Source organism: Podarcis filfolensis (assembly GCF_964270895.1).
Source record: "Podarcis filfolensis genome assembly, chromosome: 6".
NCBI classification, from domain to species: Eukaryota; Metazoa; Chordata; class Lepidosauria; order Squamata; family Lacertidae; genus Podarcis; species Podarcis filfolensis.
This window is the reverse complement of record NC_139609.1, coordinates 93,837,760-93,864,899: the sequence shown is the minus strand read 5'-3', so window position 1 is coordinate 93,864,899 and position 27,140 is coordinate 93,837,760. Positions and strand designations below refer to the sequence as shown.

At 48.5% G+C, this 27,140-nt stretch overlaps 3 protein-coding genes across 14 annotated transcripts in view; all 3 read left to right on the top strand.

Annotated features, from left to right (window-relative positions):
• Window positions 1–1,821: 1,821 nt before the first annotated feature.
• On the top strand, window positions 1,822–3,495 carry LOC310764613 (ABHD16B-like). The gene has a single exon (XM_083618907.1). It carries the CDS (start codon window positions 2,103–2,105, stop codon window positions 3,426–3,428), a length of 1,326 nt encoding a protein of 441 aa, XP_083475033.1. The 5' UTR covers window positions 1,822–2,102; the 3' UTR covers window positions 3,429–3,495.
• Window positions 3,496–9,673: 6,178 nt separating this feature from the next.
• Window positions 9,674–27,140, top strand: part of TPD52L2 (TPD52 like 2) — a 46,348-nt gene continuing 28,881 nt past the window's right edge. For 5 of the 12 annotated variants that reach the window (XM_083619009.1, XM_083619007.1, XM_083619008.1 and 2 more), the window contains exons 1-4: window positions 9,674–9,757; window positions 10,765–10,932; window positions 12,388–12,479; window positions 21,576–21,665. In XM_083619009.1, coding sequence (XP_083475135.1) covers window positions 9,702–9,757; window positions 10,765–10,932; window positions 12,388–12,479; window positions 21,576–21,665 — 406 coding nt within the window. In that variant the 5' untranslated portion in view covers window positions 9,674–9,701. Of the gene's footprint in view, window positions 9,758–10,764; window positions 10,933–12,387; window positions 12,480–21,575; window positions 21,666–25,743; window positions 25,917–27,140 lie in introns of those variants that run through there. The other 7 variants (XM_083619011.1, XM_083619012.1, XM_083619010.1 and 4 more) reach the window with 4 other exon arrangements.
• Window positions 13,893–15,964, top strand: ABHD16B (abhydrolase domain containing 16B). Its single transcript, XM_083620227.1, has one exon. It carries the CDS (start codon window positions 14,511–14,513, stop codon window positions 15,900–15,902), a length of 1,392 nt encoding a protein of 463 aa, XP_083476353.1. The 5' UTR covers window positions 13,893–14,510; the 3' UTR covers window positions 15,903–15,964.

The window sequence follows — 27,140 nt, the reverse complement described above, 5'->3', positions numbered from 1 at the left end:
CCAACCTTCTGATCGGCAAGTCCTAGGCTCTGTGGTTTAACCCACAGCGCACACCCGTGTCCCTTGGGACCTGGGAGACCTGGGTTCAAATCCCCCTGGATGACCTAGGGCCAGTCATTTACTCTCAACCTAACCTACCTCACAGGGTTGTTGTGAGGATAAAATGAGGAGGAGGAGAATGATGTGTGTCCCTTTGAGTTCCTTGAAGGAAAGGTGGGATACAAATGTGATAAAGAGCAATGGTACGATTCACTCTGGTTCCAATGTGCTCCCACTGTTGGTGTTTGACGCCAAGTGCCCACAATGGTTTATTTAATAATATTTGCATACTGCTTCACTGTAAAGAAAACGTTTATGAAGAATATAAAAGAGGCATCAATTTTTCAAAAATCATTGTGAAAAGCAAGTTTATAAAACATGCAGAACGAATAAAAGCATACATTGCAAGATAAAACTGCAGATCAAAGTACATGTCTGTGTACAGTGTATGTAAAGTTATTAACACAGAAGTAACTGAGAAGCTGATTAGAGACAGAGTTTGTTTCCTGTGCTGTGTGTGTGTGTGTGTCCTATTTTCACTTTTGTTCAAACTGCACTCAGAGACTTGTTCTCCCAGTGATGAAAACGGGATGACGGATTTGTACCAAAACCAGGCTCCGCCCTTTCTTTCAACACCCCCTGCTAGCTCTCTGGGGATTGAAAAGAGCATCATCGCTGCTCTTTCCTCCTTCCTCAAAGAGTGCCACAGGCAGGAACCCCTCCGCCGTCGCCGCCTCCAGTTCTCCAACAGTCATCTGTCTCCAGCGGGGGCTTTTGCAACCATGCTGCCCCCTCTTCCCTCTTCCTAGGAAAGAGGAATCGAGGAAATGCCGTCTGGTCCCCGCAACGCCGTCTGCCTCCTGGTGCATGGGGGATACTGTAGGGTTTTTCAAGACTGTGGGCTGAGATTACACATCATTCTGAGAGCTGCGTTTGTGATGAAGAGGAAAGCAATGTCTCTGTGGTCAGTGCTGTGGGTGGGGGGAGTTTGGCGAGCAAAAAGAGAGACGGCTTCTCCCACTGGCTGGTCACACTTCCCTTTCAACTTGAGCACCAAACTGCACGCGGCATAAAACGCATCTATTGTGCAGCTTTAAAAAATTTCGTTTTGCATCACTTGGGCTGATAGTTCACAGCAAGCACAGAGGGGGAGTTTAAACCTTTAGGAGGAATTTAAACCCCCGCAGATGCCTAGATGACAATGGTTCCTCTCAAGCTGGAATTTCCACCGGGAACTCCCCCCCCCCCCAATGCAAACTGAGTACCAGTTGCTGGAAACCACAGGCTCCTGTGTTCGAATCCTGATTGCTGCTTTCCCACAGGCCTCTGTCTGGCCACTGTGAGAACAGGTGGGCCATTGGTCTGATCCAACAGGCTCTTCTTACCTTCTTAGCTTGTTGCCTGACCTGGTACCTTAGAGTGGAGGATGGGTAATGAATTAAACAAGTGTTAATAATGTTACTGATGGAAGAAGGTGTCTAACCTTTGATGAGGCCCACTTCCCGGTCCCTGAGATATAGGGGCACTCTGGCCCGCAAGAAAGCCTTTTGTTCCATGGGACCGACGGACGAGGCTGGGATTGATGGGACAGACTTTGTGGACAGACTAAGTGGACAGACTCTGTGCTCTTGCTCCACCGCCCCAGAGAAGAATTTGCAATGTCCACCTCCAGACCCCCCTGGCAGCTGATGGGCCTCCCAGCCAAGTCCTCAGAGGAGTAATTGCTCACAAAGGGGGCTGACATGGCTTATTATTACCTTTGCTTTGAGTGACTGGCCTGTAGGGGCTCTTGGAGGAAGTGCCTGGTTGCTCTTTGCAGGATATGACCCTCCCAACATCAGCCAAGGGCAGGTGGGCAGCAGCCATCTCAAGACATTCTAGTGCTGCTCCACATCCACTTCTGGGCTGAACCCGAATCAAAAGTTGCTAACTTCCAGCCTGGCTCTATAAATATCTCTTTGGCCTTCTCTTCTTCATGCTCCCCTTCCTTTAATTTGACCCAGCTTGCTGAAAGGCGCCGTCGTTTGATCCTGTGGACGTTCCCCTCACTAAAGAGCTCCAACATGTGTTACAAAATGAAAACCTACTTGATGATCAAAGACAGCTGTGTGTTCAAGAAGTGCCCAGTGGAATATCGCTGGGATGAGGCCGGGACCAGCACCGTCGCCAATGGACACAGCAGCAGCAGCATCACCATCAACAACCAGAAGCCCCAAGGGATGCTTACAGTCCCCCAGGAGGGCGCCGTGGCGGAGAGCTCCAGATCCAGCGTCTTCCACTCCTTCAAGCATTGCTCCAGCAAGTTCGCCAGGTATGCCATTGCTCACTCCATCGGCCGCTGGCTGCTCTACCCGGGTTCCGTTTGCCTCTTGAACAAAGTCCCGCCCAATATACTAGTGAATGCTCGAACTCGCCTCATTGAGGATTTCCATGGGAAACGGGCCAAACTGATTGCTCGCGATGGGAACGAAATCGACACTATGTTTGTGGACAGGAGGAAGAGGAAAAGTCCAGAGAAACGAGGGATGCAGCTGGTGATCTGCTGCGAAGGGAATGGCAGTTTCTATGAGGTCGGATGCTTTTTCACCCCACTGAAGGCCGGGTACTCTGTCCTGGGGTGGAACCACCCCGGTTTCGGCAGGAGCACGGGCAAACCCTATCCGGCGAATGACGTCAACGCTATGGATGTGGTCATCCAATATGCCATACGCCGGCTGGGTTTTGCCCTGCCGGACATTGCCATCTACGGCTACTCCTTAGGGAGCTACACAGCCACCTGGGCTGCGAAGACTTATCCGGAGCTAGGCGGGTTGGTATTGGACGCCTCCTTTGACAGCTTGCTCCCTTTGGCCATGAAGGTGATGGCAAAGAGCTGGAAGAAGCTGGTGGTCAAGACCGTGACGGAGCACTTCAACCTCAACGTGGCGGAGATGCTGTGTCAGTACCCCGGCCCAGTGCTGCTCGTCAGGAGGACGTTGGACGAAATCACCAGCACCCACTTCCACTCGGAGAGCAAGCTGCCTGTCATCAAGACCAACCGAGCCAACGAGCTGCTCCTGCAGCTCTTGAGGTGCCGTTACCCCGACCTTATATCCGAGGAGGAGGAAGTGGTGCGCAGCTGGCTGGCTGCCGACTGCCCTCAGATGGACGACCTCATCTACAGCTTCTTCTACAAAGTGGATGAGGACTGGTGCCTTCAAACGCTCCGCGGCTACAAAGCCAGCCTTGGCTCAAACTGCACCTTCCCGTGGAACGTCGGGAAGAACCTTCCCCCCGCGAAGAAGAAGCAGATGGCCTTGTTTTTGGCCAAGAAGCACCTGAAGAACGTGGAGACCACCCATGGAAGAACTTTGCCACCAAACGAATTTCAGATGCCCTGGAAGCTCTAGCTCGGCTGGGGAGGTGGTGGCTTGACTGTAGAGAAAGAGAGAGAAATAAAAACTAGCATTCATCATTGCGGTTTGTTTGTGCAGGCGGTGGTGAGGTCTTTTGGTTCAGATTCTACCTTCTGCTGTTCCAGAGGGCAGGACCCAAACCACTGGATTCAAATGACAAGAAAGGAGAGTCCAGCTAAATATTAGGAAGAACTTTCTGACAGTAAGAGCTGCTTGTTGAATGGACTGACTCGGAAGGTGGCCAACTCTCCTTCACCTGAGGTTTTTAAACAGGGGTTGTATGGCCATCTAGGGATGTGGGTGGCGCTGTGGGTTAAACCACAGAGCCTTGGCCTTGCCGATCAGAAGGTCGGCGGTTCGAATCCCCACGACGGGGTGAGCTCCTGTTGCTCGGTCCCTGCTCCTGCCAACCTAGCAGTTTGAAATAACGTCAAAGTGCAAGTAGATAAATAGGTACCACTCTGGCGGGAAGGTAAACGGCATTTCCATGCGCTGCTCTGGTTTGCCAGAAGCGGCTTAGTCATGCTGCCCACATGACCTGGAAGCTGTACGCCGGCTCCCTCAGCCAAGAAAGCGAGATGAGCAGCGCAACCCCAGAGTCGTTAACTGTCAGGGGTCCTTTACCTTTACCTTTAGACTAATAGTGGGGCATCTCCTCCCATCATTTCTGACCATTGGCTATGCTGGCTACAGATGATGGGAGTCCGGCAAAATCGGGATGGCCCCCACAGATTTCCTCAACCCCTTGCCCACACAGACCAGCAGTGGTTCTCCAGAATTTCAGACTGGACTTTCCCCTAGCTCTGCCTGGAGATGATGAAGGTTCAACAAGCGACCTCCTGCATCACTTAGGAGCTTTGACCCTAAGCTGTGGCTCCATAGGCAGGTATAGCAGTAGAAGGAAGGGTAAGCAGAGAGTGTGACATATGGCCTGAGCCTCTGCTACCAGTAGAGCCAACCTATCTGGAAAAACAGAGAGGGTGGATTGATCACATGGGCTGCCTGGGTGAGGGGATAGGCTATTGGTCAATGCAGCGCTGCTCCTAATTGGCCGAGAGTGTCCCGAGAGTGGGAGCCCCTCCTCCTTCCCCCAGTGTCCCATTGTGCCTGGATTTGAACCAGGTGCTCCTTCTGGCATGGAAAATATGAGCTGCACGTTCCTGGGATCGATGATTGGGGGCTGGGCCAGTGGAGATGTCTCGATTGGGGTGAACTCAGCCTGCCTTCTTACTTGCAACAACAAGTAAGGTAGGCTCTCAGCTTCCTGTTCCTCCTTAATCTCAGGGCTGCCTTTGCAAGACGCTGCAGGAAGGAGGATGGATGGGGAAAAAGATAGAATGAGTGCCACCAACTGTTAGCCTCCCTGCCTGTTGTTTAGTCGTTTAGTCGTGTCCGCCTCTTCGTGACCCCCTGGACCAGAGCACGCCAGGCCCTCCTGTCTTCCACTGCCTCCCGCAGTTTGGTCAAACTCATGTTCGTAGCTTTGAGAACACTGTCTCACCATCTCGTCCTCTGTCGTCCCCTTCTCCTTGTGCCCTCCATCTTCCCCAACATCAGGGTCTTTTCCAGGGAGTCTTCTCTTCCCATGAGGTGGCCAAAGTATTGGAGCCTCAGCTTCACGATCTGTCCTTCCAGTGAGCACTCAGGGCTGATTTCCTTAAGAATGGATGCATTTGATCTTCTTGCAGTCCATGGGACTCTCAAGAGTCTCCTCCAGCACCATAATTCAAAAGCATCAATTCTTCGGCGATCAGCCTTCTTTATGGTCCAGCTCTCACTTCCATACATCACTACTGGGAAAACCATGGCTTTAACTATACGGACCTTTGTTGGCAAGGTGATCTCTCTGATTTTTAAGATGTTGTCTAGGTTTGCCATCGCCTTTCTCCCAAGGAGCAGGCGTCTTTTAATTTCGTGACTGCTGTCACGAAATTAATATACTTCTTCTTAATTGTATTTGAGTTCAACAATTACTTTGATAAAATACATATTTTGTTATGTGCCAATGGCTTTAGATAACTATTAGGTCCATAAATTACCACACAGCATATATTCAACACAAAAAACAATGGCAATTTTTTGTTGACAAAGGACAGCTGGACATATAAAGGGCCCCATTACCTTCAGTAGCTGAGGGCCTCATCAAACCTAAATCCGGCCCTGATTAGTCCACAGCATGGGACCAGTGACCCTAAATGCTCAATGTCTAGTCTAGTCCAGTCAGATCTCTCTAACATTGAGGACAGCAGAGCAATGCATTTCTTAGGAACGACTGCAACGTCAAAAAAGGATGCCTGCTATTTTGCAACGTTTTGAGTTCGACCGAAAAATGGGTTTAACCATATCGTTTACATTTGGGTGCTTTCTAACAGCCAACACTGCTACCTCCAATGTTGGTCCGTTGCAGGGGTCACTATAAAGCTCTGAGCCTGTTGTACCTGCATGTTGTTCTGCTGATGGCGCTGATGGGATTTGTAGTCCAAAACAACTGGAGGGCACCAGGTTGTCAGAGGCTGCTATAAGGGATGGGCCAATCAGTCTAGTCTTGACATTTCTGTTTGCACTTGTTTTCCATAAATCCCATTAACCAGAAATTTTAAAAAAGAAAATATTACCGTATTTTTTGCCCTATAGGACGCACTTTTCCCCCTCCAAAAATGAAGGGGAAATCTGGGTGCGTCCTATGGGACAAATGCAGGCTTTCGCTGAAGCATGGAGAGTGTGAGGGGTCGGTGCGCACTGACGCCTCTCTCTCTACAGGCTTCAGGAAGACATCCGCAGCCTAGGCAGCCCTGCGGAAGTTCCCGCAGGGCTGTCTAGGCTGTGGATAGTAGCCTGCTTCCCGGAGCATCGGGCCCCCTGAAAGCAGAGCGCCTGGCGCTTCGGGAACACATCCACAGCCTAGGCAGCCCTGCGGGAGGTCCCGCAGGGATGTCTAGGCTGCGGATAGTAGCCTGCTTCCAGGAGCGTCGGGCGCCCTGAAAGCGGAGCGATCGGCGCTTTGGGAACACATCCGCAGCCTAGGCAGTTCCCCGCAGGGCTCCCCACGCTGCGGATAGCAGCCTGCCGCCCGGCGCGCAGGGCACCCTGAAGCAGAGCGCCCCGCGCGCCGGGCAGACATCGGCCAGCCCCACAAGCTCGGGGGACAGCAGGGAGGCGCAGCGCCGCCATCCTGCTGTTCCTCGACCTGGTTCGGTTTCCCCGACCAGCTTTTGGGGGGGAAATAAAGGAAAAAAATGTTTCCTTTATTTCCCCCCCAAAAAACTAGGTGCGTCCTATGGGACGGAGCGTCCTATGGGACGAAAAATACGGTAATATGAAAATGCAAATATTTTTTGAAAACGTTTCCTCTCAAAAGATGGATTTCCATGCAGTTTTTTTGACCAGAGAACAATGCCAGAACATTTGGGAAGAACAAAAGGCGGTGCATAATTGAAGCTGGAATCCTAATTCCCTTTACCTGGGAGTAAACCCCACTAAATTCAATTCTGCGTAGAAGATTGCATTGTGAATTTTTCACTGCTTATTAGATTGGATTGTGCAGATCAGACCAGCTATTATGGGGCTCCACAAATACCGAATTCCTCAAGCGCCCGTCGCTACTATAAAACTTTTTAAAACTGTCCTTCATCATTGTAAGGGCCAGACTTTTTAAGATGCTGTCTAGGTTTGTCATTGCTTTTCCTTACCAATCCCAATGGCCACCAGCCACCACTGGGGCTGGAGCAGGGAGAGAGGCAATTGTCCCTACCGCATGGCTGGTTCCTTTGTCTCCCTCTGATATGGTGGGGTGGGGATCAGCATGCAAAAGGGAAGTGGGGATATGTTCCCCTCCATCCGCCGTGGTAGGACTTGATTTCCTGCATCCCAGCCCTGTTTCCTAGGCATTGAGGCAGTGGAAGCAGCTGCTCTCTGTGCATGCCTGGGGTTGCCCTGGTTGAGTGTTCTCGCGCCACCCCTTGGTTTCTCAGCAAAAGGGTCTTTCCCTCCCAGGCGGGTCTTGAACTCTTATTCCAGGGGGATTCGAACTCCCAGCCTATAGGGACAGTCTGACCCCCTCCTTCTGTAATCCTCATAGAACTCTAGCCCGATGGTTGCCATTAATTGACTCTGAACTGATTTTAGAATGAATTGATTTTAGAATGTATTCCAATTAATTGATTATGATTTTATGTAAACTGTGTTCTTTTTACTGTTGTTAGCCGCTCTGAGCCCAGCTTCAGCTGGGGAGGGCGGGATATAAATAAAATTATTATTATTATTATTATTATTATTATTATTATTATTATTATTAGGGGTGAAGAGCCAAGACTGACAGTAGCAGGGTAATCACTGGCTGGGCCAGTGGCGCTGATGCTCTGGTGACCTCTCACATGTTGCATGTTTTTTGATGCAATGGGGGGCGTGTCCTCATTGTCACAAATTCATTGGCTGATTCTCTGTGTGGGCGTGGCTCGCAGCACACGCCCTGATTGGTGGGCATTGGCTTCCAGGCTCTCTGTGGGCGTGTCTGTTGCTTTGACACTGGGTATCTTGGCTGTTCCACCAGCATAGCGCGAGCATTTCTCTGTCTATGTGCCAGCAGTGTGGCATAGTGGTTAGAGTGTTGGACTGAAACCTGGGAGACCTGGGTTCAAATCCTCACTCAGCCAGGAAACTCACTTGCTGACCTTGGGCCAGTTGCACACCCACAGCTTAGCCTACCTCACAGGGTTGCTGTGAAGATAAAATGGGGTGGAGGAGAACTATGTGTGCTCGCTTGAGATTCTTGGAGGAAAGGTGGGGTATAAATGTAAAAATAGATGAATAAAAATACAGTCATACCTCGGGTTGTGAACGTGATCCGTGCGGGAGGCACGTTCACAACCCACAGCTCCGCGTCTGTGCACGCGTGTGATGCAATCCGGAGCTTCTGCGCATGCGCAAAGTGGAATTTGGCGCTTCTGCGCATGCACAAAGTGTGATTCAGCGCTTCTGCGCATGCGCGAGCACCAAAACCCGGAAGTAACCCGTTCCGGTACTTCCGGGTTCAGTGCGGTCCGTAACCCAAAAATGCGCAACCCGCAGCGTTTGCAACTTGAGGTATGACTGTAACATTTGCTCCCACGCCCACCATGGAGATGTATTTATTATTTATTTTTAGAATTAGCCTGCTTCTAATTGACCAAGCTTCTAAATGTGGCAAACAGCATGACTTAAAACAGCAAAGTATGTTTTACAAATACGTATTATTAATAATTAACTTATTAATTAATTCAATTTATACACCACCTTTTATCAAAAGATTTCAGGGTGGTGTACAACACTAGAAACACATTGCAAAACATCAACGACAAAAACACAATAAAAACATAGTAAGAAGCATACTGACAGATAGCCTAATAGTAAAATCATCATCTTAATAACAGTCTGTCCTGCCACATGATCACAAGCCATATAATATTTAATAGCAGATATGAACAATGGAAGAATGTAGAAAATGGATTTTGGGGGTTTAGAAAATAAATGTAGATGTGTTTTAATGCAGCTATTAAGGGGGCATATCAATCAGGGAAGGAGGGACAGGAAGTCAAGAAGAAAACGTGTAAAGACAGAGTTATGTAATAATTTGGAAGATTTAATAAAAATCCGGGGGGGGGGGGAGGAGATTATTTAATAGCCATAGGCCTGGTTAAAGAGGAATGTTTTTGCCTGGTGTCTAAAGACATGCAGTGTTGGCGCCAAGCCAGCCTCTCTGGAGAAAGCATTCCACAATTGGGGGGTCACCACAGGAAAGACACAGCAGGATTTCTGACCAGCATAAAAGTCCCCAGGCAAATAAAGAGAATATCACCTGGTCCTAGAAAGACATCTGGCTCAGCACCAGTTGAGCCTTTCTGTGGAGAGATTTCCAGAGCCAGGATATTCTCCCTGCCATCTCTAAGGGGGTTCCCATCCACTGGATTTTGGAAAGCAAAATTGGCCTGAAGTAGGATTTCCAAGGAGGCCATGCCATAGCTCTGCCCAAGATCTCCATGAGGACAACAAGGGGACGGAAGAGACCCTGGGTCTCAACTGTCCTGCTCAAGCTGGACCCTCCACTGAGATTCTCCCTCTGGAAGTTTCACGATCCGGTTCTCCTCTGGCTTGGTTCAGAGTAAGGAGTCTGGGTCTTCAAAGGCCAGAAAGGCCATTTCTCTGTCAGATGATGTGGTGGAGAAGCTCTATCTCACAGAGTGAGCCGTCAGGGGAGCAGGAAAGCTGGACTTTGTCTCCAAGTCCACAGAGATGCATCAAGAGGCAGGAGCAGACCCAGACCCAGGAAGGATCACACCTGGCTTTAGGTGAGGGGTTTTTGATGTGACTGTTGCAGATATTAGTGTTATGCAGTTTGAAGTGACTGGATGGATAAGAACTGACTCCTTTTGGAAGAAATCATTGTCCAGACACATAAATATTCAAATTTTTACTAGCAGAACTCTTCAGAATAAAACAGAAACATCAAATGATACATCCAAAATGTCCATGCAATGTCTTGTGCTGTCCAGCACAGGCTTAGCAACTTACAAAATATGACATGATTCCATTTTTAGCTTGGAGTTGTTTTTTCTCTCTCAGTCAGAGAGGGTCTTTTACATGTCCTTACTTCCCAGAGCCTTGAGACAAAAGATTTGCAACTCAATACCATCATCGCATGATCTAAGGTTACAACACTCACATGTTCGCTACCAGAGAACAGCAAACAGTTAGATAATTATCAACTCAGGGAGAGCTCAGAGTGCTCTCCTTGGCTTTAATATAGCCCCCACGTTAAACCTTTTCATCAATACACATTTAGATATTCTCATTTCATTGTCTATTAAACTATTATACTTAATAGGGACATGCTCCCAAATAGCTGGATAATATGTCTTGATCCATGCATTAGTCCAGGAGGTGCAGATGAGGCCAGTTCACACCGAAACCCACCGAAATCGACTTCCTCATGCACCCCTAGGGCAGGAGACTTAACCCAATGGGATGACATGCACATTGTTTACAGAATGGCCCAGAACCGATCCCAGAGTCTTGCAGGATGATCAGCTCAGGTAGCAGAGCTGGAAAAGACCTCTGCAAGAACTCTGAGGAAATGCCAACAATGTGAACCTCAATTGAGCCCTCCAGATATCCTGTGGCCCTCCAGATATCGCTGGACTCCCATATCCATCAGCTCCAGCCAGTGTGGCAAGTAGAGATGATGGGAGTTGTAGTCCAGCAATATCTGAAGGGCCACAGGCTCCCCATCCCTAACCTTGATGGACCATTAAAATGCCTGATGCTTGCAGCTCCTCATGTGCTTCTTTGCTTACAGGACCCACAGAAAGGCAATGCATAATGTCATCACACTTAAGTGTTCCACGGCAATGACATCACTGGGACTGAACTGTGATGTCACGAGGGTCAGGCAGGCTGATAATGGGAAATCTAATCTTCTCCCTCCCTCCTTCCTCTGCATTTCTACCTTTGGGATACACATAAGGTATCTTATCCTTCTAACAACATTACGATGAGCCTTGCTGGATCAGAGCAAATAGCCCATCTAGTCTGACACCCTGTTCTCACAGAGGCCAGCCAGAAGTCTGTGGGAAATCCTCTATTTTTTCCTTAAACTGTTACTAGTAGTGGGTTCCACAGAGAAAGTTTGTGCTTGAAGCTGGCCGCTAGGTGTTTGCTTCATGAGCGCCACTTAACACAATACTTTCCTAACAGTGTCATTCATTTAATGACACGTTTTCAAAAACGTTTTATTTGATACAACTTTCCCTCCCTCTTTAGGGCTTATTGAGTGCTGTGCTCCCCCTCTTTCCAATTATTTATCTCTTAGTCACAACTGGGACAGGTGTTCGGGGGCAACTGAGTGGCGGCTGGCAGCAGAATCCGAGGCCAGCAGAAGAAAAAGATTTTGGCCTTGAAACATCAGACACGTCTCTGTCGAAAATAATAGGGGGAAAGATAATTGAGCTAGGCACATATGTCTATTTTGCTAAGAGTTTCTTGAGACAGAGGGGAAAAAAAAATAGAGTTCAGGCTTTCTTACCTTTTTATATAAGTGATGTTTATGGCAATTTATAGAGCTACAGGCAAGGAGAGAGAAGTCTCTGCCCCAAGGAGCTTGCAGTCTAACATTTGGCAAAGGGGAGGTAGGAGAAGGAAGAAGAAGGGTATTGAAGAGAAACAAGATACAAATGTGTGACCAGCTTTAGTCTGGGTAGGAGGGAGAGGTGAAGATTTGCACCTGAGGGCCACACTCAGCCTTGAAGGGAGGTGAGGGCCACTTATGAACAGCTTCCTGAGGGCCACTTCCAAGTGGTGGGCAGAGCAACAACTGTAAAATTTGCCTTTCTGTGATAGGCTCACTTCCACACATACACATTTCTTTCCTCCACCCGGACAAGCAGTTGCAAAGGGTCTACTCTGAGTAGAATTTAGTTGGCTACAGCCCCAAGTTCATGTAGAGAGAGTCATCCCTTATAAAACTGCCAGTATGTGTTAATATCATTATAATTGCATACAGGGCCCTGCAGGATTTAACCTCTTTCCGCAGGGCCTGTAAGACAGAGCTATTCTGCCTGGCTTTCAATTTTAACTTAGCCTGATCTTTTATTCCCCTTCCTTCCCTCCCCTTTTTATGAAGATTACCCGCTCTGGGATCCCACAGCTAATTCTCCCCTGGTCTCCTCGCTGGCCCAAATAGGACTAACTTAGCCAGGTAGCCCTGGTGATCATCTAATGTTTATTGGATGGATTTCCCCCCTAAATTGATTTTTTTAATTCTGAATTTATTGTTATCCACGTTTTATACTCTATTTTATGCTGTTTTTTGTTGCATCAATTGTTTTAAATTTGTTGTTAGCTGCCCTGAGCCCGGTTTTCTGAACCGGGAAGCACAGGGTATAAATAAAATTTTATTATTATTATTATTTATTCTTCATAGCTCGCCCTGTCTCATGGACTCAAGGCAGACAACTGCGATTTCACCTGACGCCCACCTGATGAATGTGAACATGCAGGTTTTCAGAAAGCAAGGTTGGTCATTCAGTCGCTCTCTCTCTCTCTTCAATGAAAACTACAGTGGGGAACCTCAGGTAAAGGGGCCAAATCCAGCCCCTCCAGGTCTCTCTATGTGGCTGGAAATGTCCCCAGGTCATGCCACAGATGTCAATAACCTCAGGTGTTTTTGCCAGACTGGAATCATAGAACTGTGAGGGGACACAAGGATCTTCTAGCCCATAGATGTCAACTTTTCCCTTTTCTTGTGAGGAATCCTATTCGGAATAAGGGAAGTTCCCTTAAAAAAAGGGAAACGTTGACAGCTATGATCTAGCCCAACCCCCTTGTAGTGCAGTAATCTTTTGCCCAACATGGGGCTCGAACTCTCGAAGCTGAGATTAAGAGTCTCATGCTCTACAACTATCATTAAATCCCAAAGCATCTTTAAAACAGTCTTATTTCGACAAAAGTTTAGTTGATGCGAGTATTCATCTGTTTTTAGTCTATTGTTATTTTAACTCTTTGAACATTTAAAATCACAGTGGCTAGCTTTTCTTATTGATGTTTTATTGTTTTGTCTTGTTTGTACTGCGGTACCTCAGGTTATAAACACCCTGGGTTACAAACACTTCAGGTTACAGACTCCGCTAACCCAGAAATAGTACCTCGGGTTAAGAACTTTGCCCCAGGATGAGAACAGAAATCGCGCAGCGGTGGCAGCGGGAGGCCCCATTAGCTAAAGTGGTACCTCAGGTTAAGAACGGTTTCAGGTTAAGAACGGACCCATGGAACGAATTAAGTTTGTAACCAGAGGTACCACTGTAAATCACTTTTGAGGCTTTACAATCAAATGGTGTATACATTATTATGAAATAAATACCGTATTTTTCACTCTATAAGACACACCAGACCATAAGATGCACCTAGTTTTTGGAGGAGGAAAACAAGAAAAAAATATTCTGAATCCCAGAAGCCAGAACAGCAAGAGGGATCGCTGCTCAGCGATCCCTCTTGCTGTTCTGGCTTTTGGGATAGCTGTGCAGCCTGCATTCACTCCATAAGACGCGCACACATTTCCCCTTACTTTTTAGGAGGGAAAAAGTGCGTCTTATAGAGCGAAAAATATGGTAAATAAATGATATTTTGGCATGAGGGGCTGGGATTGTGTTTCACTGTGGGCATACAGTAACCTTACAGAAGTGAATGACAGTGCATAAGAATGTGCATTAAACAAGCAAACAACCTAATTGCTGTTGTCTGGATGTAAACCCAACATGTTTCTTCCTTGCCTTCTCCAGCCCAAGGCAAGAATAGCCAAGTTCTTATAATTTGCACCAGAACCCTGGCTGTTCACAGCCCGGATTGGCCGCTGTTTTATGATGTCACAAACCCCACCCCCATCTCCTCTTGCAGAGCATCCCTGCAGTGTTTTAAAGCTTGATCATACGAGGTTTTTTTGGGGGGGGGGGGAGAGAATTAAAATAAAGCACATCCGCACACGTACAGCCTGATTCCTCCTCCTTGCTCCAAAAGAAGGTGGGAATGAACTTCCGGTTGCCGAAATATCCACGGAGGGTTTGGGGAGGGTGGACTGACTACCTGAAGATTGGGGGAGAACGTGGCAAATGAGTTGATGTGATTCACTGACCAAGCCATCTGCTAAAAGCGAGGGAGGTGTGGGCAGTAAAAGTGTGGAAGGACCACAGCCAGTCCTCTTTTCAGCGTTCATCTGGGGGCACCAGGACTGGTTGGTTTGGCTACTTCTGAGTGCTGGCCTCTGCTGCAATGTTCACAAAGGAGGCACGACCTCACTGATTGTGACACTTCCCTGTGGACTAGAGATACTGAGGCCCCTGATGGGCAGGCGCCAATGACCACTTCACCATGGCCAAAGGGGTGAGCTCCAATCAGTTCCAAAGCCCGCATCATGTACCTATGAAGTAATCTATCCGTCAACGGGAAAGCTCTGGAGACGTCAGAAATATCTGCCGTGGGGCAACCTTCCTTGCCCACACCTCTTTTTATGTAATTTATGCCTCTCCTAGAAGATAACCATTATCTCTCTCCATGTGCGTCTTCTGTTTTCCAAAGGCTCTGGCCCACATATTCAAAACCTATTTTACGGCCAGCTACGACTTTGAGTTCAGCAACTGGCCTGTTGACTTCCGGTGGGACGAGGCTGGCGTCAACGGCAGCTCCCCCAGCCACGGTGGCAGCAACAGAGGCCACAGTGGCTGCCCGATCCTGGTCAAAGCAGCGGCGAGAGCATGTCCGCTGGCATCGGCCTTGATAAAAGGCCCTAGCAGAGACCGGGTCTCGCGCTGGAACTTCCTCCGCCACTTCAAGCAAATGCCCGGCCAGTTGGCCAGCTATATCATGGCACACTCTTTGGGCCGCTGGCTGATCTACCCCGGCTCTGTCTTCCTCCTGAACCAAGCACTGTTGCCCGTCCTGGCCAAGGGCCAAGCTCGCCTCTTGAGGGATTACAACGGGAAGCGGGCCAAGCTGGTAGCTCGCGACGGGAACAAGATTGACACCATGTTTGTGGACCGGAGGGACAAGGTGAAAGGACAAGGGGAGCAGCGGGGGAACCGGCTGGTGGTTTGCTGCGAGGGGAACGTCAGCTTCTACCAGTGGGGCTGCCTCTTCACCCCCTTGAGGACCGGGTATTCCGTGCTGGGGTGGAACCACCCTGGTTTTGCCGGGAGCACCGGCCAGCCCTACCCGGAGAACGACGCCAACGCGGTGGACGTCGTGATCCGGTATGCCACCTGCCGCCTGGGCTTCAACATACAAGACATTGTTGTGTACGGGTGGTCCTTAGGGGGCTACTCGGCCACGTGGGCTGCCATGACGTACCCGTCTCTGGGAGCCTTGGTGCTGGATGCCACTTTCGACGACCTGCTCCCCTTGGCCCTCAACATCATGCCCAAGAGCTGGAAGAAGCTGGTGGTTCGGACGGTGAAGGAGCACTTCAACCTCAACGTGGGGGAGCAGCTGTGCCGCTACCAGGGACCCGTCTTGCTGATCCGCAGGACCAAAGACGAGGTCATCACCACCTGCCCGTTCGGCCTGGAGGACCAGATCACCAACCTCAGGTGCAACCGAGCCAACGAGCTGCTAGTGCAGCTCCTGGAACATCGCTACCCCGAAATCATGTCCCAGGACGGGTTGGAAGCTGTCCAGGTCTGGCTCAGGGCTGCCAACCCCAAACAGGAGGAATCTGTTTACAAGCGGTACAGGATAAATGACGAGTGGTGTGTCAAGGAGCTGCAGAAGTACAAAGACAGCCTGGAGGATGGGAGCCCCTCTTTCCCTTGGAGGGTGGGGAAGCACCTCGCCCGCCGAGGGAAGCAGCTGATGGCCCTGTTCCTGGCCAAGAAGCACATGAGGAATGTGGATGCCACGCACTGGTCTCTCCTCAAGCCGGATGACTTTCAGATGCCCTGGAAGTTGTAGCAGGAGATGGGGAGAGGGATCAGGAGGAGAGAGAAAGACGCATAAAGAAAGAATGAGAAAGAGACAGGCTTGGGAAAGTTAATTGGGTGCCCCCAGATTTATCCTTCCCCGACAACAACGCTATGCTCTGTCAGTTCCTTTTGAGTTGTGGGGGGAGGAGAGGGAGAGAGAAAAGAGATGGACATAGAACCATAGAGATGGAAAAGACCCAAATAATAATAATAATAATAATAATAATAATAATAATAATAATAATAAATTATTTATATCCCGCCCTCACCAGCCAAAGCCGGGCTCAGAGTAAAATAATACATTCTAAAATCAATTCATTATAAAATCAGTTCAAATCAAATTAATGGCAACCATTGGGCTAGAGTTCTGTGAAGAATCACCGAAGGAGGGGGTCAGACTGTGCCTTGGCCAAAGGCCTGGTGGAACAGTCTTGCAGGCCCTGCGGAAGGATGTCAAGTCCCGCCGGGCCCTAGTCTCTTGTGACAGAGCGTTCCACCAGATCGGAGCCACAGCCGAAAAAGCCCTGGCTCTGGTCGAGGCCAGCCTAACCTCTCTGTGGCCCGGGACCTGCAAGGTGTTTTTGTTTGAAGACCATAAGGTCCTCTGTGGGAGGTCCTGTAGGTACGAGGGTCCTAGAGTCTTCTAGTCAACCCCATGCAATGTGGGAATCAAAAGCACACCGTTGTGAAATGCAGAGTTGCCCACGGACAGCTCTTCCTTGCTAATACAGTGGTACCTTGGGTTAAGAACTTAATTCGTTCTGGAGGTCCGTTCTTAACCTGAAACTGTTCTTAATCTGAAGCACCACTTTAGCTAATGGGGCCTCCTGCTGCCGCTGCACCGCCAGAGCACGATTTCTGTTCTCATGCTGAAGCAAAGTTCTTAACCCGAGGTACTATTTCTGGGTTAGCGGAGTCCGTAACCTGAAGCGTCTGTAACCCGAGGTACCACTGTAGTACTTTTGAGGGTGGGCTTAGGGTGGAGGTCATAAGCTTTGTTTGGCCTCATCCACGGTTGTTTGCTTTATTACCCTGCTGCGATGGGATGGTCAAGGGCCTGGTTTGCTTCCAAAGGGAGGCCAAAACCTGGAGAAAAACTCAGCGTTCTCTCTGCCACAGCTGAGGGAAGCAGGCTAGGTCAGGGAGCAGAAGGTAACCCACCCAGGGCACATACAGTCTTCACACAACTCTCTGTCCCTCAATTTTTGCCACCCAAGGCAGCCCCTTCGCTCCATCCAATGATAGAGCCGGCCCTGGTGTGTGGAGGAGCTGCAATAAAGAACAAACAGCAGGGATTTTGGAACTTGTCCTAAAATTAGAATATACAGTGGTACCTCGGGTTAAGTACTTAATTCGTTCCGGAGGTCCGTACTTAACCTGAAACTGTTCTTAATCTGAAGCACCACTTTAGCTAATGGGGCCTCCTGCTGCTGCCACGCCTCCGGAGCACGATTTCTGTTCTCATCCTGAAGCAAAGTTCTTAACCTGAAGCACTATTTCTGGGTTATCGGAGTCTGTAACCTGAAGCGTATGTAACCCGAGGTACCACTGTATTGGGAGCAAATGTTCACATCACCCCTGCTTCATTCGTGTCGGATTCATTCCTGCTAGTGAACACACCAGGGGGTGTTGACAGCGGTGGGGATGTCTTTACGCCACACAAAGTTGCTCACACCTTGGCAGGACGTGATCTAGGAAGGGCTTAAGGATCCCGATTAGTGCGAAGCTGGTTTGAGAAGCAACACATCAAACAGCAGTATTTTATAGCAAAGTACAGGATACACCTGCATTTTGGAAAACGGTATGTGAACATGGATTGAAAACCCCGAACTGGAAAGGCAAGGCGTGCTTGGTAGATGAGAATATAAACACATCTTAAGGAAAAAGAGAGAGAGATTGTCCCAAAGTCACCAGTGAGCTTTGTGGCTTGAATAGAGATTTGAACCCAGGTCTCCCTCTAACCACCCCCTTTATTTTTTTGTGACATGCAAACACTGGTGCTTTTAGAAGCTTGTGCATTTTGATGCGGAAGGGTGCTTGAAATCTAGGGGTGGAATTTGAAGAAGTTTATTTTGTGTAGACCTACTGAAATAAATGGACCTAACTTGTTCATTAATTTCACTGGGTCTTACTCTGAGCAGAGTTCAGCTGAATATCACCCTGTGGGGGCTGATATGCAGGGGGAGGACAGTTCTGCAAATGGAGAGCCTTTGGGGCTCACTCTTATTTTTGTGATTCACAGACATTCATTTATTTATACAAGTATTTACATACCACCAATCCATACAGCATAACATGGCAGTGTGCAATATTTTATTGTATGTATTCACCGTGTTTCATGGAAGACAGTCTTGCTCGGCTACGAGTGATTGCCAAAGAAGAAGAAGACAATATGTACAATAAAACAGAAAACACCATTAATCAGTATATAATTATAATTGTAAGGTTATAATTAAATCACTAATTGAAAAAAGCAGCTGCAAAGGCCTATCTGCATTCAAAGGATCTGCCAGAGATGTCTGAAAAATGGAAAGAGTGCCTGCAAATCTCTGCTGGATGAGTGGTCCCAGTGCTGGATTTACATACAGTGGTGCCTCGGGCTAAGAACTTAATTTGTTCCAGAGGTCCGTTCTTAACCTGAAACTGTTCTCAACCTGAAGCACCACTTTAGCTAATGGGGCCTCCCGCTGCCGCCACACAATTTCTGTTCTCATTCTGAAGTAAAGTTCTTAACCCGAGGTAATATTTCTGGATTAGCGGAGTCTGTAACCTGAAACGTCTGTAACTCGAGGTACCACTGTATAAGCTAAACAAGCTATAGCTTAGAGCCCAACTTTCTTGAGGGCGCCTCCAAAATTTCACTATTAATATAAAAGTAAAGGGACCTCTGACCATTAGGTCCAGTCGTGGCCGACTCTGGGGTTGCGGCGCTCATCTCACTTTACTGGCCAAGGGAGCCAGCATACAGCTTCCGGGTCATGTGGCCAGCATGACTAAGCCGCTTCTGGCGAACCAGAGTAGCGCATGGAAACGCCGTTTACCTTCCCTCCGGAGCGGTACCTATTTATCTACTTGCACTTTGACGTGCTTTTGAACTGCTAGGTTGGCAGGAGCAGGGACCGAGCAACGGGAGCTCACCCTGTTGCGGGGATTCGAACTGCCAACCTTCTGATCGGCAAGTCCTAGGCTCTGTGGTTTAACCCACAGCGCCACCCGCGCCCCTCTTCTTCTTAATTGTATTTCAGTTCAAGAATAACTTTGATAAAATACATATTTTGTTATGTGTAAATGGCTTTAGATAACTATTAGGTCCATAAATTACCATATAGCATATATTCAACACAGAAAACTGTGGCAATTTGTTGTTGACAAAGGACAGCTGGAGATATAAAGGGCCCCATTACCTTCAGTAGCTTAGGGCCTCATCAAAGCTAACTCCAGCCCTGATTGGTCCACAGCATGGGACCAGTGACCCTAAATGCTCAACTTCTAGTCAAGTCCAGTCGGATCTCTCTAACATTGATGACAGCAGAGCAATGCATTTCTTAGGTACGACAGCAACGTCAAAAAAGGATGCCTGCTATTTTGCAACGTTTTGAGTTCGACTGAAAAATGGGTTTAACCATATCGTTTACATTTGGGTGCTTTCTAACAGCCAACGCTGCTACCTGCAATGTGGGTCCGTTGTAGGGGTCACTATAAAGCAGTGAACCAGCTGCCACTGCCAGATGTTGTTCTACTGATGCCGCTGATGGGATTTGTAGTCCAAAACAACTGGAGGGCACCAGGTTGTCAGAGGCTGCTATAAGGGATGGGTCAATCAGTCTAGTCTTGACATTTCTGTTTGCACTTGTTTCCCATAAATCCCATTAACCAGAAATTTTAAAAAAGAAAATATTATTAATATGAAAATGCAAATATTTTTTGAAAATATTTTGATTTCCTCTCAAAAGATGGATTTCCATGCAGTTTTTTTTGACCAGAGAACAATGCCTGGACATTTGGGAAGAACAAAAGGCTGTGCATAATTGAAGCTGCAATCCTAATCCCCTTTACCTGGGAGTAAGCCCCATTGAATTCAATTCTGAGTAGAAGATTACGTTGTGAATTTTTCACTGCTTATTAGATTGAGTTGTGCGGATCAGATCAGTTATTATGAGGCTCCACAAATACTGAATTCCTCAAGCATCCGTCGCTACTATAAAACTTTTTTAAGCTGTCCTTCACCATAAGGACCAGAGTGCATTGTTCCATGATGATGTGATTCCCCCAAAATGGTGGCTTAACAGCAAGAGATGTCAGACTACAGATAAAGCATAGAGCTGTGAGACAGCCTTATCAGGAGATTTGGGGGAAGGTGTCCGGGAGAACACAGATTTGCTACCGTCACAAAGACAAACTGTTGTGTCTTCATGTACCTGCAATGGAAACAAACCAGAAAGAGTCCCTGTCTCAACTATACATTTATAGCGGTATCATACCATTTTAAACACTCTCAGAGCTGTGGTTCTCAGTGTGGTTTAAAAATCAATCCCTCTGGGTAAGGAACTCTAAAGATTGTAGCTCTGTGAAGCAAATAGGAGTCCACTAACAATTCTCGGCTAGGGTTGCTATATGTCCAGGAAAACAAGGACATGTCCTCTTTTGGGGGGCCAACATGCCTATCCAGGAGGATTTTTACATTAAAAAATATATATTTATTGCATTTTTAAAATTTACAAAACAAGAAAATAAATTAATCCTTACACCCACATATACTGAAAAGAAAACAATACATAAACAAAAATATGAAAAGAAAAAGAAAAAAGAAAAAGATTAAAAAAGAAAAGGGGAAAAAATGGTCAAATACAAAAAATTATTTAAGGAGTTCAAACCACTATTTGTGCTCGCTTCGGCAGCACATATACAAACCACTATTTGAACATTCTATATCCAAAGTTCCTAGAAAGACATTACCTTCATATTTCATCTTTTCTTTTTTCCCTTTACCGTCACTTTCATTCTGTTCCGTTAAACTGGTTTGAGTCCCTTCTATGTTAATTGACTTCCCTCTATCTCTTTTTGCGGTTTTCATATTTCTCTTACATTTGAGTAATCTGTATTCTATTATTTTTTAAAATTTCCCTTATTTTTACATTTGTTTACATTTTAAAGGAAATGTCTGGGGTTTTTATTTTGGGGGGGCTGGGGGGGGGCATGCTCTTTCTCAAGAGGGTGCTGTGCCCCAGAAGCGCCGCAGCAGAGTGAAGCCGCTGCAGCGAAGATCAGATATGAACTGGGGTCCTGCCACTGCTTGGGCTGGCGGTGGCTCAGGTTTGGGCTGCTCTGCACACCGCAGCTGCTGCCAGCCCGAGCTGGGGGGAAAGGTATGCACCTCTTTCCCTGGCTCAGGCTGGCAGCGGCTCGGGCTGCCCTCTTTTTTGCCCTTCAAGACATGGCAGCCCTACTCTCGGGCTAACAAACTACAGCTCCCAGGATTCTTTGGGGCAAGGGAACCCATGACTGCAGAGTGGTATCATACTGCTTTAAATGCCTAGTGCAGATGGGGCCAGCCAGGCAGTTCTGGTGTCTGAAGGAGGAGGACCCATTTCTTTTGCTTACTGCTGGGACGTCACAAATTAAAGCTGTCAGCCCAGAATCTCTTATCTGTTTCTCCCCCCAGGTGCAGGGTACACATGGACCCTCAGGCCTATGTCCCTTGGAGGGACTATCAGACGGTCTCTCTCTCTTTCCAAAAGCACCAGCATGATCAGTAAGTATGGACAGCCATAGAATCCTAGAACTGCACCATAGTTGTCAATTGTCCCTTATTTGGCGGGAAAGTCCCTTATCCCAGCGCCGTGTCCCGCTGCTGTCCCTTATTGATGATGTCCCTTAAATTTCCTGGGTTTCAAAGGAAGCAGCTCCTCTCCCTCCCTCCCTGCTGGCCAGGGAGGAGGGAGGCTCCAACTGTGTTGCTTGGCTGCCCGGCCCGCCCCCTCCAGCCTCCACTCACCAGCCTCGGCCCCTGGGAGCTCCTTCCGCCGCCATCCTCCTCGCGGCCGCCGAACTGAGTGTCTCTGTCTGGGGCCTCCCCTCTGCCCATCACCACCATGCCCGCTCCCGCTAGGCCGTATTGCGGCTGTGCCGCCGAAGGAACCAGATGAGATGGGCAGCCTGGCATGGGCAGCCTGGCATGGTCTATGAATTGATGAGGAGCCTTGAGAGGAGAGCGAGGGCAACCATAGAGAAAGCAGTTCAGAGAGAGGAGGAAGAGGAGGAGGCGGAGGTGCGGGCAGGTGTTCCAAGGGCTACAAGGGAAGGACCGCAAGTGCTTCTCCCATAGATTTGTAGTGGTAGACTAGCATAGATGGTCTGATCTGTGGGTTTACTTCGGGCGCTATTCCCCCCCCCCTTCCTCCCGCCCCGCCTGATGGAACTGAGAGCTGCAGATGGAGCACGAGAGAAAAGATACAGAACTGCAGCAGCATCTTCGTAGCTTGGACTTCGTTTTGCGCGAAAAGTGGTTGCTGCTTGTAGTTATTTAATTGCAGTGTTTCATCAGCTGGTGTCTTGAGCAGCAACCTCTGGAAACGAAGGGCTAAAAACCGGCGCCGCTCTCCCAAATTATCTGGTCCCTTTTAATTCGTATTTCAGCTGGTTGACTAAAATCCCTTATTTTGGCTGCTGGTCCCTTATTTTCGAGGCTGCTGGTCCCTTATTTTCAAATCTGTAAGTTGACAGCTATGAACTGCACACTGGGGAGGGACCACGTGGGTCATCTAGTCCAACCCCCTGCAATGCAGGGCTCTTTTGCCCAACGTGGGACTCGAACCCTCGACTCTGAGATTAAGAGGTCCGTGCTCTTCTGACTGAGCTATCTCTTCTCTGCCACGTTCCTTTGGTGGACGAAACCCAAATATGATGCATGGCTTAGCTCAGGGGTCAGCAAACTTTCAGCAGGGGGCCGGTCCACTGTCCCTCAGACCTTGTGGGGGGCTGGACTATATTTTGAAGGGGGGGGAATGAACGAATTCCTATGCCCTACAAATAACCCAGAGATGCATTTTAAATAAAAGCACACATTCTACTGATGTACAAACATGCTGATTCCTGGACCGTCTGCAGGCTGGATTTAGAAGGAGATTGGGCTGGATCCGGCCCCCGGGCCTTAGTTTGCCTACCCATGGTTTAGCTCATCTCTGCCGTACGTGTAAAACACTCGCGTCAGGGCCGGCTCAAGACGTTTGGGCACCTGCGTTTTATGGCAGTCGCACAGAATTTGGCCACCCTTAGCGTGATCTCTAGATCCTTGTCCTCCACCAGGAGTTTTAGACATTGAAGTTCGGACCCATTTGGAGATTTTTTTTTATAAAAGGAATGATAAATACCGAGCGTATATCCCCATAGGAACTCTGAAAGAGGTATTAAAGTGTTTTAAACGTAAGGTGCGGATGCTGAAAATGTCAAGGATTTAACTTGAGACCAGGCCAAACTTCGGGAAGGCTGAAAGTTCAGCCTGGGTATTTTTGTTTTTTAAGGGGACAGAGCAGAACTGAATGAAAGGTGGTGTATGAAACCAGTTCCCTTATTTTGCCTTTGGGATGCTGGTGGGTGAATTTTGTAGGAGCATGAAAGTCATGTCAGCAAGGGCTCTTACAGCCTCCATGCTGCCGACAGCTGCCATTTTAATACCCCCGCCCAAGACATACCCCAGAAGGGCAATACTTTGTGACGTTTATGTAATTTATTGATTGATTTCTTATTCACCCTTTATACAAGATCCAGGGTGGGTTACAACAATAAAATATATAGTGATAAAACAGATAAAGCATCATAACCATCAAAAACTGTAAAAAAAAAGTTCCATTTATAAAGCAATTCTATATATAGCAACAATGTGGACATTTTAAAACGATTCCACATATGAAAGCAGATATAACAAAAAAAAAATAGTTCCACAACAGATGCAGACAAGTGGGATAACTGGAGAAGAAAGTATTCAATTCATGTAGAAAAGACAATAGAGGCGGCTGTCTAATCTGTAAGGGGAGTCCCAAAGGGTATTTGCCACCACAATAAAGGCCCAGTTCCTGAGAATAAAGACCTCTTCACTGCATAATGCGACATGCAGGTGTCCCTGAAAGCAGAAATGGCTAAGTCCTTTAAAAGCGGTTAAGCTAGATTGCCTCAGCTAAGCTGTAACATGAGAGCTTATTTTCCCAGTGACTCACCACTTGCCCCTCGCTTGCGGAACATCTTTCTGCCAGGATGCTAAACCAAGGTGCATGGATTTAGAGATGTGAAAGCAACAAGCCTGGGGCAGAAGGGATACCTGGGCTGATACCTCCACCTACAGTCCAAAGGGAGACATAACAGACTGAAGGAAGGAGAGGAGAAGGGAAGACTCCCCTACTAATCAAACCCACCAGAGCAGCCTTTACTAACCTAGTACCCTACAAATGATTGTCAACCAAAACTTCCATCAGTCCCAGGCTTAATGGAGTTATGAGTCCCATTAAACTCAGCAAGGCTTGTTGTTGTTTAGTTGTTTAGTCGTGTCCGACTCTTTGTGACCCCATGGACCAGAGCACGCCAGGCACTCCTGTCTTCCACTGCCTCCCGCAGTTTGGTCAAACTCATGCTGGTAGCTTCGAGAACACTATCCAACCATCTCGTCCTCTGTCGTCCCCTTCTCCTTGTGCCCTCCATCTTTCCCAACATCAGGGTCTTTTCCAGGGGGTCTTCTCTTCTCATGAGGTGGCCAAAGTATTGGAGCCTCAGCTTCACGATCTGTCCTTCCAGTGCTAATTTCCTTAAGAATGGATATGTTTGATCTTCTTGCAGTCCATGGGACTCTCAAGAGTCTCCTCCAGCACCATAGTTCAAAAGCATCGATACTTTGGCGATCAGCATTCTTTATGGTCCAGCTCTCAATTCCATACATCACTGCTGGGAAAACCATAGCTTTAACTATACGGACCTTTGTCGGCAAGGTGATGTCTCTACTTTTTAAGGTGCTGTCTAGGTTTGTCATTGCTTTTCTCCCAAGATGCAGGCGTCTTTTAATTTCGTGGCTGCTGTCACCATCTGCAGTGAGGGCACAAGGAGAAGGGGACAACAGAGGACGAGATGGTTGGACGGTGTTCTCGAAGCTACCAGCATGAGTTTGACCAAACTGCGGGAGGCAGCGGAAGACAGGAGGGCCTGGCGTGCTCTGGTCCAGGGGTCACGAAGAGTCGGACATGACTAAACAACAACATATATAAATTACTAAGTAACTGCAGTTGCGCACCGCAAACTTCTGCCACCCCAGAAACCACGTCCAGGGCAGCGCCGTCGACTAGACTGCCCGGAAATCACAAGCGCAACTTTGCGATTGAACCCCTTTGGTCTGCAGCCAAAGAGCGACACCAAAGGGCTGCGGGCTGGAGCGAACCCGCAGGCTAGTTCCGGATCCCGATCGCAGGTCGTAACAGCGCGTGGAATGAACGGCGAAGACATTTAAGGTTCAGTGCAAAACCAGGAACAGAAATGCAATTTCTGTTTCAGATTTCTACGCCAGCCTTTAAAAATGCTTCCGAGATAGGTTAGAGGCAGACTGCCCTCCTTTGAAACGGCCACGCTTTTCTCCCCAAAGCGGGGAGGGGGGGGACCGAAGGATAACGGCACACCTCGGCCAACGTGGAGAAAGCAAATGGAGAGTCTAACCCCGATTTATATTGAGGATTTCTCCTCAATGCAGAAGCGCCAAAAGGGATCCGGAAGTGAGGGCGGCAGCTTTGGCCCTTTGCAATTTCCTCTTTAAGGCCGCAAACGCCTCGTGATGACGTTACTATCTGCGACTTCCGGGGGAGGCCGGAAGTGAGCGTGTGTGTGCGTGCGGAGACGGAAGAGCGGGAGGCGTGTGACGTCGCCGCGCCGTCAAGCGAGGAGTTTGTTGCCGCTGCCGCCGCCGCCGCCGCCTCCTTCCCTCGCGTAGCTGCGCAGCGGCCTCCGGGCGAGATGGAGAGCGCCAGCCAGGGTAGGCCAAGGCAGGCCGGGGAGAGGGCCGCCTCCGCCGCCGCCGCCTCGTCGTCCCCCTGGGAAGGCCGCGCGGGGGCGGGAGGAGGCCAGGCCCCGGGGCGGGACGCATCCTGCCTCCGGCCCGCTCTCGGCTTCCTCTAGGGCGGCACCGCCTCGGGCTGAAGGGGGGCGGCAGGTGGGGCGAGGCCTGGCAAGCGAGCGCATCCCTGCATGTAGAAAGCTAGCCTGTCGGGGAGGAGGCTTCTGGGCCATGGAAGTGGACAGAGCCCTGCACGGAGAAAGCTAGTATGTCGAGGGGAAGGTTTCTAGACTGTATAAGCGAAGAGATTCCTGCATGTAGAAAGCTAGCCTATCAGGGATGTGGCTTCTAGGCCATGTAAGTAGGCAGAGCCCTGTATGTAGAAAGCCAGCATATCGGGGAGATGGTTTCTAGGCTGTGTAAGTGGACAGATTCCTGCCTGTAGAAAGGTAACTTATAGGGGTAGGATTTTAGCCCGTATATAAGTAGGCAAAGCTTCTAGGCTAAGTGAAGAGATTCCTTCATGTAGAAAGCTAGCCTGTCAGGGATGAGGCTTCTGGGCCATGTAAGTGGACAGAGCCCTGCATGGAGAAAGCTAGTATGTTGAGGGGAAGGTTTCTAGACTGTATAAGCGAAGAGATTCCTGCATGTAGAAAGGTAACTTACAGGGGTAGGATTTTAGCCCATGTGTAAATAGGCAAAGCCCTGTATGTAGAAAGCCAGCGTATTGGGGAGAAGGCTTCTAGGCTAAGTGAAGAGATTCCTGCATGTAGAAAGCTAGTATGTCGGGAAGTGGCTTCTAGGTAATGTATGTAGGCAGAGCCCTGTCTGAAGAAAGCCAGCGTATTGGGGAGACGGTTTCTAGGCTGTGTAAGTGGACAGATTCCTGCATGTGGAAAGGTGGTATATTGTGAAGAAGGCTTCTAGGCCAGCTTACTCTGGCCTAGATCTCTGACATTAGATTTCTGTGTGCAGGGATTTTGAAAACCACTTGAAGGTTTTGTTTTGTTTTACGATCATGGAGTGCATAAATTTTATGAAATGGGGAAAAATGATTCTCCCCCCCCCCCCTTTTGTTTGTATTGTGAAACAACGTGAGTTTCGGTGTGCAGGCATGTTATGTGGGAGCCTTCTCAGTGGCGGCCCCATGATTATGGGATACCCTTCCTGATTCCAGTAGCTCCTCCCTTGCAAGCTTTTAAA

Excerpts from the sequence above, each read along its gene's own strand:
- LOC310764613 (XM_083618907.1), top strand. The coding sequence starts at position 2,103 with ATGTGTTACAAAATGAAAACCTACTTGATGATCAAAGACAGCTGTGTG.
- ABHD16B (XM_083620227.1), top strand. The coding sequence starts at position 14,511 with ATGTGCGTCTTCTGTTTTCCAAAGGCTCTGGCCCACATATTCAAAACC.